The following is a 12,090-nucleotide window of genomic DNA, read 5'->3' as shown; positions in this document are numbered from 1 at the left end:
GAAGGAAGAAGAAGAAAAATGTGTTTCTTTTGAAGTGTACGTTTGAGCTTGCCGGAACGATAGATAGATTTATAGATAGATAGATAAAAATGCTATAGAAAATAGCTTGATTTTACGTGAACGACTATGTAAATACTAAAGCTTTTCCCTCGAAATCTAATGCCGGAACGATAGATAGATTTATAGATAATAGATAGAGAGATAGATAAAAATGCTATAGAAAATAGCTTGATTTTACGTGAAATACTATGTAAATACTAAAGCGTTTTCCGTGAAATCTAATGCCGGAACGATAGATAGATTCATAGATATATAGATAGATAAAAATGCGATAAAGAAAGCTTGATTTTAAGGTTGTAGCTTAGCAATTAATAATAATAATAATAATAATAATAATAATGATAATGATAATAATGATCATAATAATAATAATAATAATAATAATAACAACGGTTATCTAAATACTCGTACACAAGCTTTTTCCGAGAAATCTACTTTCCATTTTCTGTTGGTTGGAATTCTCTATTTTAATCTTTTACTGTATTTCCATATTAGTTCACGTTATGAGGTCACAATTCTTTGACTTTTTTTTTTTTTTTTTTTTTTTTTTTTTTTTTTTTTTTTTTTTTTTTTGGTGCCACACTTTCTTTGACATTCTTTACTGATCATGCACTGTCATCGTTGGCGCATTGCAAAAGGAAAAGGAAAGACCGTTTAAAGATGTGTGTTTTTTTGTCGTCGTTTGTCTCCGAGCTCCATTGAATTCACTTTCCTCTTTTTTCTTTCTCTTCTTTTCTTAGATCATTAATTCATTTAACAGTTCCACTTTTTCCTTCATGGTCCACCTTTGAGCTCTTTCAATGGCCAAAAAAGAAAAAAATTAACATAGTTTTAGTAAATTCAGACGTCCGGTTAAAATTTCTATTTTAATTTTTGTTTTGTTTTTTCCTTGGGATATAACTGTATAGTAGACAGATAATATTTCTAATGTGAATGAATAGTCACCTGAACAAGCCTTTATAGCGCCCACGGTCGTAAAAATGTCTACGCCAGCCTCCGAAAATTTACAGATTTTGTGGCTTATGGGACGAGAAGGAATTTTATATCCCCAACATATCATCGAGGCTCATTCCTATAGAGTCATTCCTTCCGATGGCCTTGTGTCATTCCACGGACTATTTCTGCCCCATCCTTTCCCCGGGCGATAACGCCAAATTGAAATCTTGACCTGCAATAACCTGGTGGGGTCCTCGCTCCGGATAAGGCCAGATGAGGTCATCACTGGGCCGCCGATAACGTCCTCGGGGTAAGAGGATGCCAAGTCCAAACGGCTTCGGAAGGTCGGCCGCTTCGCTGCAAGACCACGGGATTTTCGACCTTTTCAGCAGCCGATGGTTACTGATGTTTAGTGCTCTGTTCTTCTCCCGTGGGTCTGAGGTGTCGAGGCCAATGTCAGGATGAGATACTGTGGTTATAATATTTGACCTTCCACTCTCCCTCACTCCTTCCCTGTCGACCTCCGACTCTCCTCCCGTCAGTACCCCTCCACCTATGTTTAACTTCGTCCCACCTCCTTTTTGCCCATTATATATCATTCTCTCTCTCTCTCTCTCTCTCTCTCTCTCTCTCTCTCTCTCTCTCTCTCTCTCTCTCTCTCTCTCTCTCTCTCTCTCCTCTGATACTGTTCATTTGGATAGTAGTATATGATTTGAACCTTACTTTGTTTGTACATGTAACCTAATGTCATGGACTTGGAGCATAACACAAGTAGCGTTGCCAATTAGATTAAGACTGCTCCATTATTACAAATGTTTTTGAATCGTTCGCCTTTCAAACTCATCTCATCCTTTGGAAAGACGTAGTTTGTCCTCATTTTCCTTTTATTTCGATTTATTCTTTTGCTATTTATTGTAAAGAGTATTTTTCTACTTATTCACTTTTTGTAATTTTGCATTCGCATTACGAACTGTAAATCTTTGTAATGAAACTAATTTTTCTGTGTTAATAGTCATTTGTATGTAATAACTCTTCATGATGGCATTTATTTTGATTTTTTATAAGGCCATTCAATAACCGTTAGTTTGAAATATCACTAACCACAAATTAAAACAAAAGAGAACGTTTTTACTGTGACATAGTGCAATAATGACTTTGAAGAAACAAGTAAGAGAATACTGTGTATTCTGCAGTTTTCATCAGATCATGTTCTATCATACAACATTGATAGAACGAATTTTAGCGATGTTTAATGGACACGTTATTTTCTAATGCCAACTTCAAGTGTAAGTTAGGAAGACAGAACTGACAGCCATTTATTTTACTGTTTTTTGTCAAGATCACAAGTGAGGATTTTCACTGAATCTTCTGATATCGCTTCGGTATTTTTGCTTAATTTTTGCAAATCATTTTTACCTCTCAGCATCAAGGTCCCAATATCTTGGGGGGTGCAGATATATTTGGAAAGCTCCCCAGTTAAAATTTTAAAGGTCGCTCATGAATGGCAGAAGTAAGGGACAGTGACACTGCCCTAGCAAGAAGGACAATGCCATAGAGACTGATCATATATACATATGATCAGCGCCCAACTCCCATCTCCACCCAAGCTATGACCAGGTAATGCCTGCTGATGACTCAACAGATAGACCTATAGGCTCCCCAAACCCCCATCCAAAGCTAACAGGAATAATGAGGTTGCAGCGATCAAAGAATCTAACAAGTTTGAGTGGGACTCTTACCCCAGTCTGGCGATCACCAGTCAAGGACGCTACCAATAGGCCACCACAACAGTTTCATAATAAGCTAACATATTTGGTACCACGCACATACAGCATTTGAATACATGAATGAAAAATGATAAAAACTTCAAATGATGGACAGATGCATGTATAATAAGCCTGCACAGATGTGAAGAATATAATAGCCCTTATACATAAAACCATTATATGCCTTACCCCATTACACCTGTGCTGTTTCGTCAGCCGGAAGACGAAGTCTGTCAGAATAAATATGTAACAAAACTAGATCTGAGAAACAGTATTCATTATAGATTTAGAGCAGCTCTTGAGACGTCATCAGCTGTGGCTATGACTTCTAGGATAATTACACGTGGCTGTGATCTCTCGCCTCTCATTGATGGCTTCGTAATAAATGCCGTCGAAATTAAGAACTAGAAACAGTAGTTAAGGTATCGGGAAACTAAGGGTTAATTGGCACAAGCGCGCCACACGTGTAATATACGAGTTTATATATATATATATATATATATATATATATATATATATATATATATATATATATATATATATATATATATATAAATAAGTCATATATTATACTCCTAATATCTGGATTCTCTCTATACCTTGGGATCAGAGACCCAAGGGGGAATCAGCTCAAAGCTAATAGTTTCTGGTCGGCCGGGGAATCGAACCCCGGCTGAGAAACTGGGGTGACGTCTGAATGTGCAAAATTTATTTATTTATTTATATATGTATATATATATATATATATATATATATATATATATATATATATATATATATATATATATACTGTATATACAGGTATATGGCATGTGCTGTTGTTTGTATGTCATTTGAGTTTCCAAGTTAATAACCCGAATGATATTAAAATTGTATTATCGTCATTCATAATTATTCAAATTTTTAATATCTATGGGTGTTCCCTTTATAATTGCAATTAAATTTTTTTTTTTTTTTTATCGACGTCTGTCCAAAGAAAAATCTGAAAGGGAAAGTTGATAGTGTTACCCACCCCTCTACCCCCCCCCCCTTCCTTCACATTTGCCTCGTACCTATAACCTCCCATCCCCTACGCCCCCCCCCCCCCCTTACGCATGGTTGACCGCAGACAATTAGGCAAGCGGGTCCATTAGCGTTATTCGTGAAAGGTCGAGTCATGACACAAATCAACTCGATTCCAACTGCCTTGTATCTGCATTATTTTAATGATTGTTTGTTTCGCATGATTCACTGGCATAGTTAAACTAGTTTTGAAGGTTTCGTGTTTAATTAATTAATGACATGAACTTTTAACTAATATATATGATATCTGCTTGTAAATCTATTCGTACTTTAAGTGTCTTTACAAAAATTATTCTTTTTCCACAACCATTCAAACTTAGTTAATCTAATTTTGAAGGTTTCATCTTTATTTACTAATTGACAGGGACTATAACTTTTTGAATGTATATGTGATATCTGCTGGTAATTCTATTCATATTAAAAATGTGATTACAAGAAACATTCTTTTTCCACAAAAATTCAGACTTAGTTAAACTAGTTTTGAAGGTTTCGTGTTTAATTACTTAGTAACATGGACTATTAACATTTTAAAGATTTATGATATCTGCTTGTAAATCTATTCATATTAAAAGTGTCATTACAAAAACGATTCTTTTTCCACAAGCAGTGAATCATAGTTAAACTAGTTTTGAAGGTTTCGTGTTTAATTACTTAGTAACATGGACTATTAACATTTTAAAGATTTATGATATCTGCTTGTAAATCTATTCATATTAAAAGTGTCATTACAAAAACGATTCTTTTTCCACAAGCAGTGAATCATAGTTAAACTAATTTGGAAGGTTTCGTGTTTAATTACTTAATGACATGGGCTATTAACATTTTAAAGATATATATCTGCTCGTAAATCTATTCATATTAAAAGTGTCGTTACAAAGATTCTTTTTCCACAAGCATTCAGATATAGTTAAGCTAATTTTGAAGGTTTCTTCTTTAGTTACTTAGTGATATGGAGTATTAACTTTTTAAATATATGTGATATCTGCTGGTAAATCTATTCATATTAAAAATGTCATTACAAAAAAACATTCTTTTTCCACAAAAATTCAAACTTAGTTAAGCTAATTTAGAAGGTTTCATCCTTAGTTACTTAGTGACAGGGACTATTAACTTTAACTTTTTTAAATATATGTGATATCTGCTGTTAATTCTATTCATTTTAAAAGTTCTTTCATTTCCACAAGCGTTCACACTTGGAGTCAATGCTCTGCATTGTTCCCCTATGTTCATTCTTTCCATCCTTTTTTCATCGGCGACCTATTGGCAGCAGTGACATTTAAACCAACCACAAAGGGAGGAATGTTAACGATAATTTATAGTATAGAAGGTCCGACCCTCGACGTAAAAGGGATATTTAATGGAGATGCACGTGTTGGTACCAGTGTTGCCACATATGGGGATTTATCCCTAGATTTGGGGTTTTATTCCTATTTTTTGGACTTTTGGTGTGTCTAATGGGGATAGTCTGTACAAATATCTATGAAGAAGAAACAAAGATAAGTAGCCTAAACCTTTATATTATTGCAATAAGTTTATTTGCACTTTCATGAAGTATAGTGAATAATTTATATATTGAATTTAGTAGAGCCTACATGATCAGAAGGAAATATATTTATGGAAATGGGGATTTTTGTGTTGTTTTGGGGATTTTTTCATTGAGATTTGGGGATTTTTAGGCAACATGTGTTGGTACTCTGACTTTTCGATTGGAACTAAATTCATTACCGGGTGAATAAAAGAAATAAAATTGGGAAATTTTATCCGATTTCATTGATTGGTTGAGCCTGGTTCTGGATAAATGTTTAGTGATTCATTTTTGCCATTTTTTATGAGTGGCATTCTCGGAGTGGGTTAATAAGTAATCCATACTATTCCTTTAAAGTAATCATGATATGAAACTGACGTAGTTCGAAATTACTTTCATCCAGCTGCTTGTGCTATTAGGCAAGTAGTCAGGGAAAATATAAATGCGTATTAAACATTTCAACATAATTACCTGTGGAATAAAAGTTTTTTTTGGGTTTAACCTTTACGCAAGTTCAGTAATACGAGACCTTTTCACGCTGTGTTCTGCGACCAGAAAAATTCTCATTAATGTTTTTTTGTGGAAATACTAAAAAGAATAAAGTTTGGAATTTTAAACTTTGCATAACTATAATCAATTTAGAGAGAAGCCGGCAAAGTTTTGTGAATTTAATTCAAACTATTATGAAATTTGTATAGTTTTTCAGATATAATTCCACTTGATAATTGTTATCTCAATTAGAGAAATTAATTTCTCATATGTCATCTATATAATAAAGAGCCAGTGTCTGGATATATATATATATATATATATATATATATATATATATAGATATATATATAGATATATATATATACAGTATATATATATATATGTATATATATATACATATATATATATATATATATATATATATATATATGTATATATATATATATATATATATATATATATATATATATATGTATATATATATATATATATATATATATATATTTCTTTCCAGTTACGCTCTCCCTGTCCCTCGGGTAAAGGGAGACGGAGTAGTTATACCTTGGTGAGAGGGGGTTGTGGGTAGAGAGAGAGAGAGAGAGAGAGAAAGAGAGAGAGAGAGAGTAGCCATACCGTGGTAAGAGGCTGGTGGTTAAAGTTGAATCTACTTGTGCATATCTATCTACATATTTAGCCCATCTTTTTTGACGGGTTGCGTACACTAGTTCATAACATAATCTCCCGATTCTTAATATAGTAATTTTTCCCACCAACAGAGGGCAGCAGCGTCAACGGATGCGAACGTGAGGATGTGATCAGCGACTGTGGCAGCGAAGGCATGCACAACCATACGCTGGATGACTCCATGGATGGCACACCGCCCACCTCTTCTGATATCTCCATCGCGCGCCCTCGCACGCCCACGCCCGTTGCATTGCAGTCCCATGCCCAGATGTCCTTACCTCCTACAGTCAGACATTTACATCCTGTCATCACTCTTGTAAGTACCCTTCTCTCTCTCTCTCTCTCTCTCTCTCTCTCTCTCTCTCTCTCTCTCTCTCTCTCTCTCTCTCTCTCTCTCTCTCTCCAGACATTTACATCCTGTCATCACTCTTGTAAGTACCCTTCTCTCTCTCTCTCTCTCTCTCTCTCTCTCTCTCTCTCTCTCTCTCTCTCTCTCTCTCTCTCCAGACATTTACATCCTGTCATCACTCTTGTAAGTACTTTCTCTCTCTCTCTCTCTCTCTCTCTCTCTCTCTCTCTCTCTCTCTCTCTCTCTCTCTCTCTCTCTCTCTCTCTCAGCATATTTAACTATCTGAAATATATTTTCCATCAGGCATCTAAGTACCCCTGGAAATCTACTTTTGAACCCCTGTGGGTTCGTGAAGCCCAGGTTGAGAACCCCTGATATAGATGTAATAAATATGTTTGTTTATTAATCTTTCATTTTCAAAAGCATTATTCGACTAATTTGATAATTTATCTAAGAAAATGATTAACTAATTTGACATACATTCGAGAACATGTTAATGAGGGCGAACACATAAATGCGCATAGCATTATCTCTATGTTGTTTATTATGTTGATGCTAAATAGTAAATTAAATAGTGTATATTGTACTTCCGAAATATTCGAATTGTAATTCAGAGGAAATTATTATGAATTTTCCATATAGTGATAGATCCTGATAGGATTATCCCTGCATCCTACAAGCAACCATAATCACGATTCCCTTTTTAGTGTATATTGTACTTCCGAAATAGTCGAATTGTAATTCAGAGGAAATTATTATGATTTTCCATATAGTGATAGATCCTGATAGGATCATTCCTGCATCCTACAAGCAACCATAATCACGATTCCCTTTTTAGTGTATATTGTACTTCCGAAATAGTCGAATTGTAATTCAGAGGAAATTATTATGATTTTCCATATAGTGATAGATCCTGATAGGATCATTCCTGCATCCTACAAGCAACCATAATCACGATTCCCTTTTTAGTGTATATTGTACTTCCGAAATAGTCGAATTGTAATTCAGAGGAAATTATTATGATTTTCCATATAGTGATAGATCCTGATAGGATCATTCCTGCATCCTACAAGCAACCATAATCACGATTCCCTTTTTTGCAGGCCCGGGATCTCACCAGCCGCTCCAGTAATGGAGGCGGAGGGCGGTCGCCCAGGTCACCCTCTCCTTCGTCGCCGCCCATGTTACCGCCAAACACGTCAGCCGCTCTACCTTCTCCCTCACCCACGCCCGCTTCCATCGCCCACACGCCCATCAGCAGCGCCTCGTCTCCCACTTCGTCGCCTGCGGCAGCTCATTCAGTACAGGCAGCTCTGGCTGCCATTCAAGCTGGTTCACTCTCCCTCAATCAGGTGAGGACTTGGCAGAAGCTCTGTCTCGGGGAAGGACTAATTTGATTGGTTAATGACCTTTTTAATCTAAATTCGATTTATGATATTTAATATCCCCGAATATTCATGGAAAAGGGCAGTAGTAAATATAAGACATTATTATTATTATTATTATTATTATTATTATTATTATTATTATTATTATTATTATTACTAGCTAAGCTACAATCCCTAGTTGGAAAAGCATGATGCTATTAGCCAAAGAATAGTCATTGAAAGAGGCAGTAGTAAATATATGACATTATTATTATTATTATTATTATTATTATTATTATTATTACAAGATAAGCTACAACCCTGGTTGGAAAAGCTAGATGTTATAAGCTCAAGGGCTCCAACAGGGAAAATAGCCCAGTGAGGAAAGGAAACAGGGAAAAATAAGATATTTTAAGAACAGCAACAACACCAAAATAAATATTTCCCATATAAACAATAGAAATTTAACAAAACAAGAGGAAGAGAAATAAGATAGTTTGCCTTCTCCATCATGAGGCTCAATACTATACAGTATTCTAGAAGTTTTATTCCAGCTGTGACCAAGTTGTGGCACGATCTTCCTAATCGGGTAGTTAAATCAGTAGAACTTCAAAGGTTTAAAGTTGCAGCAAATGTTTTTATGTTGAACAGGCTGAAATAATTCTTTTTATAGTTTATATATGACATATCTTTTTCGACGTTGTTACTGTTTGTAAAATGATTTATTGTTAATTTGTACTCATCGTTTATTTATTTTCTTATTTCCTTTCCTTACTGGGCTATTTTTCCTTATTGGAACCCTTGGGCTTATAGCATCTTGCTTTTCCAACTAGGGTTGTAGCCTGGATAGTAATAGTAATAATAATGATGTGTAATAAGTAAGATTCTTTATAAAGAAATAATTCCAAAAAATTGTCTCCTCATCATCTTAGTTTTTGAGAAATAGTCATTACAAATCATCTTTGTTGCAGCTCATGGCGTTAGGCGCACAAGGTCCCGGACTGCTGATGCAAAACCATCTGGCTGCCGCAGCTGCAGCTGCCAACCAGCTGCCTGTGTCGTCACATTTGCCCAGCTTGGGATCTCTTAACCCGCAAGAGTTACAGGTAGGCTTCAGATGGTCACTTTACGCAACTTGAATGTCCTCTTTTGCCCCTATTGTAAAGTATTCTCCAAAAAATTTATTTGATATTTGTTGATTTTGTGCTCGAAAAGAGTCACTTCATGCACCTTGAATATCCTCTTTTTCTCGTAATGTAGCCAATTGTATAAAATGTTTATTTGATATTTCTTGATTTTGTGCTTGAAAAATAAGAGTATTTGACACATCTTAGCATTAGATATTTGGTTGTTTAATAGTGCTGCCAGTTCAATTATTGGTATATATCTTTTTTCTGTGTTTACTGTCAGTGCCATTATAGCTTTTCCCCCTAATATAAACTATTCTCCAAAAGGTTTATTTGATATTTGTTGATTTTGTGCTCGAAAAGTAAGAGTATTTGTCTCATCTGAGCATTAGATTTTTGGTTGTTTAATAGTGCTGCCAGTTCAATTATTGGTATATATCTTTTTTTTGTGTTTATTGTCAGTGCCCCTATAGACAAGTAGCAATGTAATTATTTAAAGGTAAATAAAGAGCCCCTATAAACTTGTGCAATTTCTGTGCAAGGAAATTATTCTATCATTGGAGACTTGACCCTCCCCCCAAAAAAAGAATTTATTATACTTCCGAAATTTGCTATCTAAATTCATCTCACATTCAGAGATTTGCCAGAATAAGACCATAATGTTTTGTATATTAATTTGCCAGAATAAGACCGTAATGTTTTGTATATTAATTTGCCAGAATAAGATCGTAATGTTTTGTATATTAATTTGCCAGAATAAGACCGTAATGTTTTGCATATTCATTTGCCAGAATAAGACCGTAATGTTTTGTACATTAATTTGCCAGAATAAGACCGTAATGTTTTGTACATTAATTTTCCAGAATAAGACCGTAGTATTTTGTATATTAATTTGCCAGAATAAGACCGTAATGTTTTGTACATTAATTTGCCAGAATAAGACCGTAATGTTTTGTACATTCATTTTCCAGAATAAGACCGTAGTATTTTGTATATTAATTTGCCAGAATAAGACCGTAATGTTTTGTACATTAATTTGCCAGAATAAGATCGTAATGTTTTGTACATTAATTTGCCAGAATAAGACCGCAATGTTTTGTATATTGATTTGCCAAAATAAGACCGTAATGTTTTGTATATTGATTTGCCAGAATAAGACCGTAATGTTTTTTATATTCATTTCAGGCTTTGCAACAAACGTTGTCCCAGCAACAACAGCATATACAGCAACAGTTGCAACAGTTCATGTTGTTCTCTCAGTCCGGGGCTGCTTCCCAGTTGCCTCCTCAGGCGCAGCTCTTCCTTCAAAGCCAAGTAAGACTCAGTTTAAAATTATTCTAAAAATATATGTCAGTCTAGAATTAACTTATCCTAGAATTTATCATTATTATTATTATTATTATTATTATTATTGTTGTTGTTGTTGTTACTTGCTAAGCTACAACCCTAGTTAGAAAAGCAGAATGATATAAGCTCGAGGGCTCCAACAGGAAAAATAGCCTAGTGAGGAAAGGAAATAAGGAAACTTCAAGAAAAGTAATTAATTTAAATATTATTTTAAGAACAGCAACAACATTAAAATGAATATTTCATATATAAGTATAAAAACTTTAGAATAAACAAGAGGAAGAGAAATAAGATAGAATAGTGTGCCTGAGTGTACCCTCAAAAAATATTACTCTTGGATGTTCAGAATTATAAAATCAATTTCTTTTACTTTTCAGCAGCTACAGTACCTGCAGAATCTCTTGCAGCAAGGTCTCCTTGCATCTCCAGCTCTGGCAGGAATGCAAGGCTTGCAGCCTCCTGTATCACAGGCTCCTACTCAAACACCCCAGGTGCGGAATGTCCAGCACGCGGTAGCACAGGCTGCACAGCAGCTCCAACAGCTTCAGAAAGCCCATCAACAGCATCAACAACAGCAGCAACAACAACAGCAGACGGTCAGAGAAATGAGGGAGATGAGAGACATTCGAGACCTGCGAGATATCAGAGATATCAGGGACGTGAGAGATTTAAGAGATATGCGCGAACCTTCTTTGCGACCTCCATTAGAGCCATCTCATGTCACTGGCTCTCCCTTAGCACCTCACCTGCCATTGCACAGCCATCTTGCCCGACCTCCCATGGTTCCTCGGTCCCCACCACCCCCACCTCGCCACTGGGAACCTCCACCGGAGGAACCAACAGATCTGGAAGAACTTGAGCAGTTCGCTAAAACCTTTAAGCAGAGACGTATAAAATTGGGTTTTACTCAGGGGGATGTAGGACTTGCAATGGGCAAATTGTATGGGAATGATTTCTCTCAGACTACCATTAGTCGATTTGAGGCCCTCAACCTCTCCTTCAAGAATATGTGTAAACTGAAACCTTTACTTCAAAAGTGGTTAGAAGATGCAGACAAAACAGTCAGTGATCCAACAACACTCAGTAGTCCTCTTACTTCACCGGACAATGTTGGCCGCCGTAGGAAGAAGCGCACATCCATTGAAACCAGTGTGCGCGTGGCCCTGGAACGGGCATTTCTTCAGAACCCCAAGCCAACCTCTGAGGAAATCACTATGCTTGCAGACCAGCTCTCAATGGAAAAAGAAGTTGTTAGGGTCTGGTTTTGTAATAGGTAAGTAAGGAATTTTTTCATTAATCATGTTTTGTTTTGCTTTAAACTTAAAACTAATAGAGAATTTGTTTTTCCCCTAAATTGTTTATTTAGTGATTCAAG

General features: G+C 35.6%; 1 protein-coding gene across 1 annotated transcript in view; it reads left to right on the top strand.

Moving 5' to 3' along the window:
- LOC137631854 (POU domain, class 2, transcription factor 3-like) overlaps nt 1-12,090 on the top strand; it is a 58,292-nt gene that overhangs the window by 41,855 nt on the left and 4,347 nt on the right. Inside the window, exons 2-6 of the mRNA XM_068363861.1 lie at nt 6,618-6,841; nt 7,978-8,226; nt 9,213-9,347; nt 10,554-10,682; nt 11,093-11,988. Coding sequence (XP_068219962.1) covers nt 6,618-6,841; nt 7,978-8,226; nt 9,213-9,347; nt 10,554-10,682; nt 11,093-11,988 — 1,633 coding nt within the window. The remainder of the gene's footprint in view (nt 1-6,617; nt 6,842-7,977; nt 8,227-9,212; nt 9,348-10,553; nt 10,683-11,092; nt 11,989-12,090) is intronic.

This window comes from Palaemon carinicauda, chromosome 40 (genome assembly GCF_036898095.1).
Source record: "Palaemon carinicauda isolate YSFRI2023 chromosome 40, ASM3689809v2, whole genome shotgun sequence".
Taxonomy (NCBI): domain Eukaryota; kingdom Metazoa; phylum Arthropoda; class Malacostraca; order Decapoda; family Palaemonidae; genus Palaemon; species Palaemon carinicauda.
Note: the sequence above shows the minus strand (reverse complement) of the source record. Positions and strands in the feature narration are given on the sequence as shown.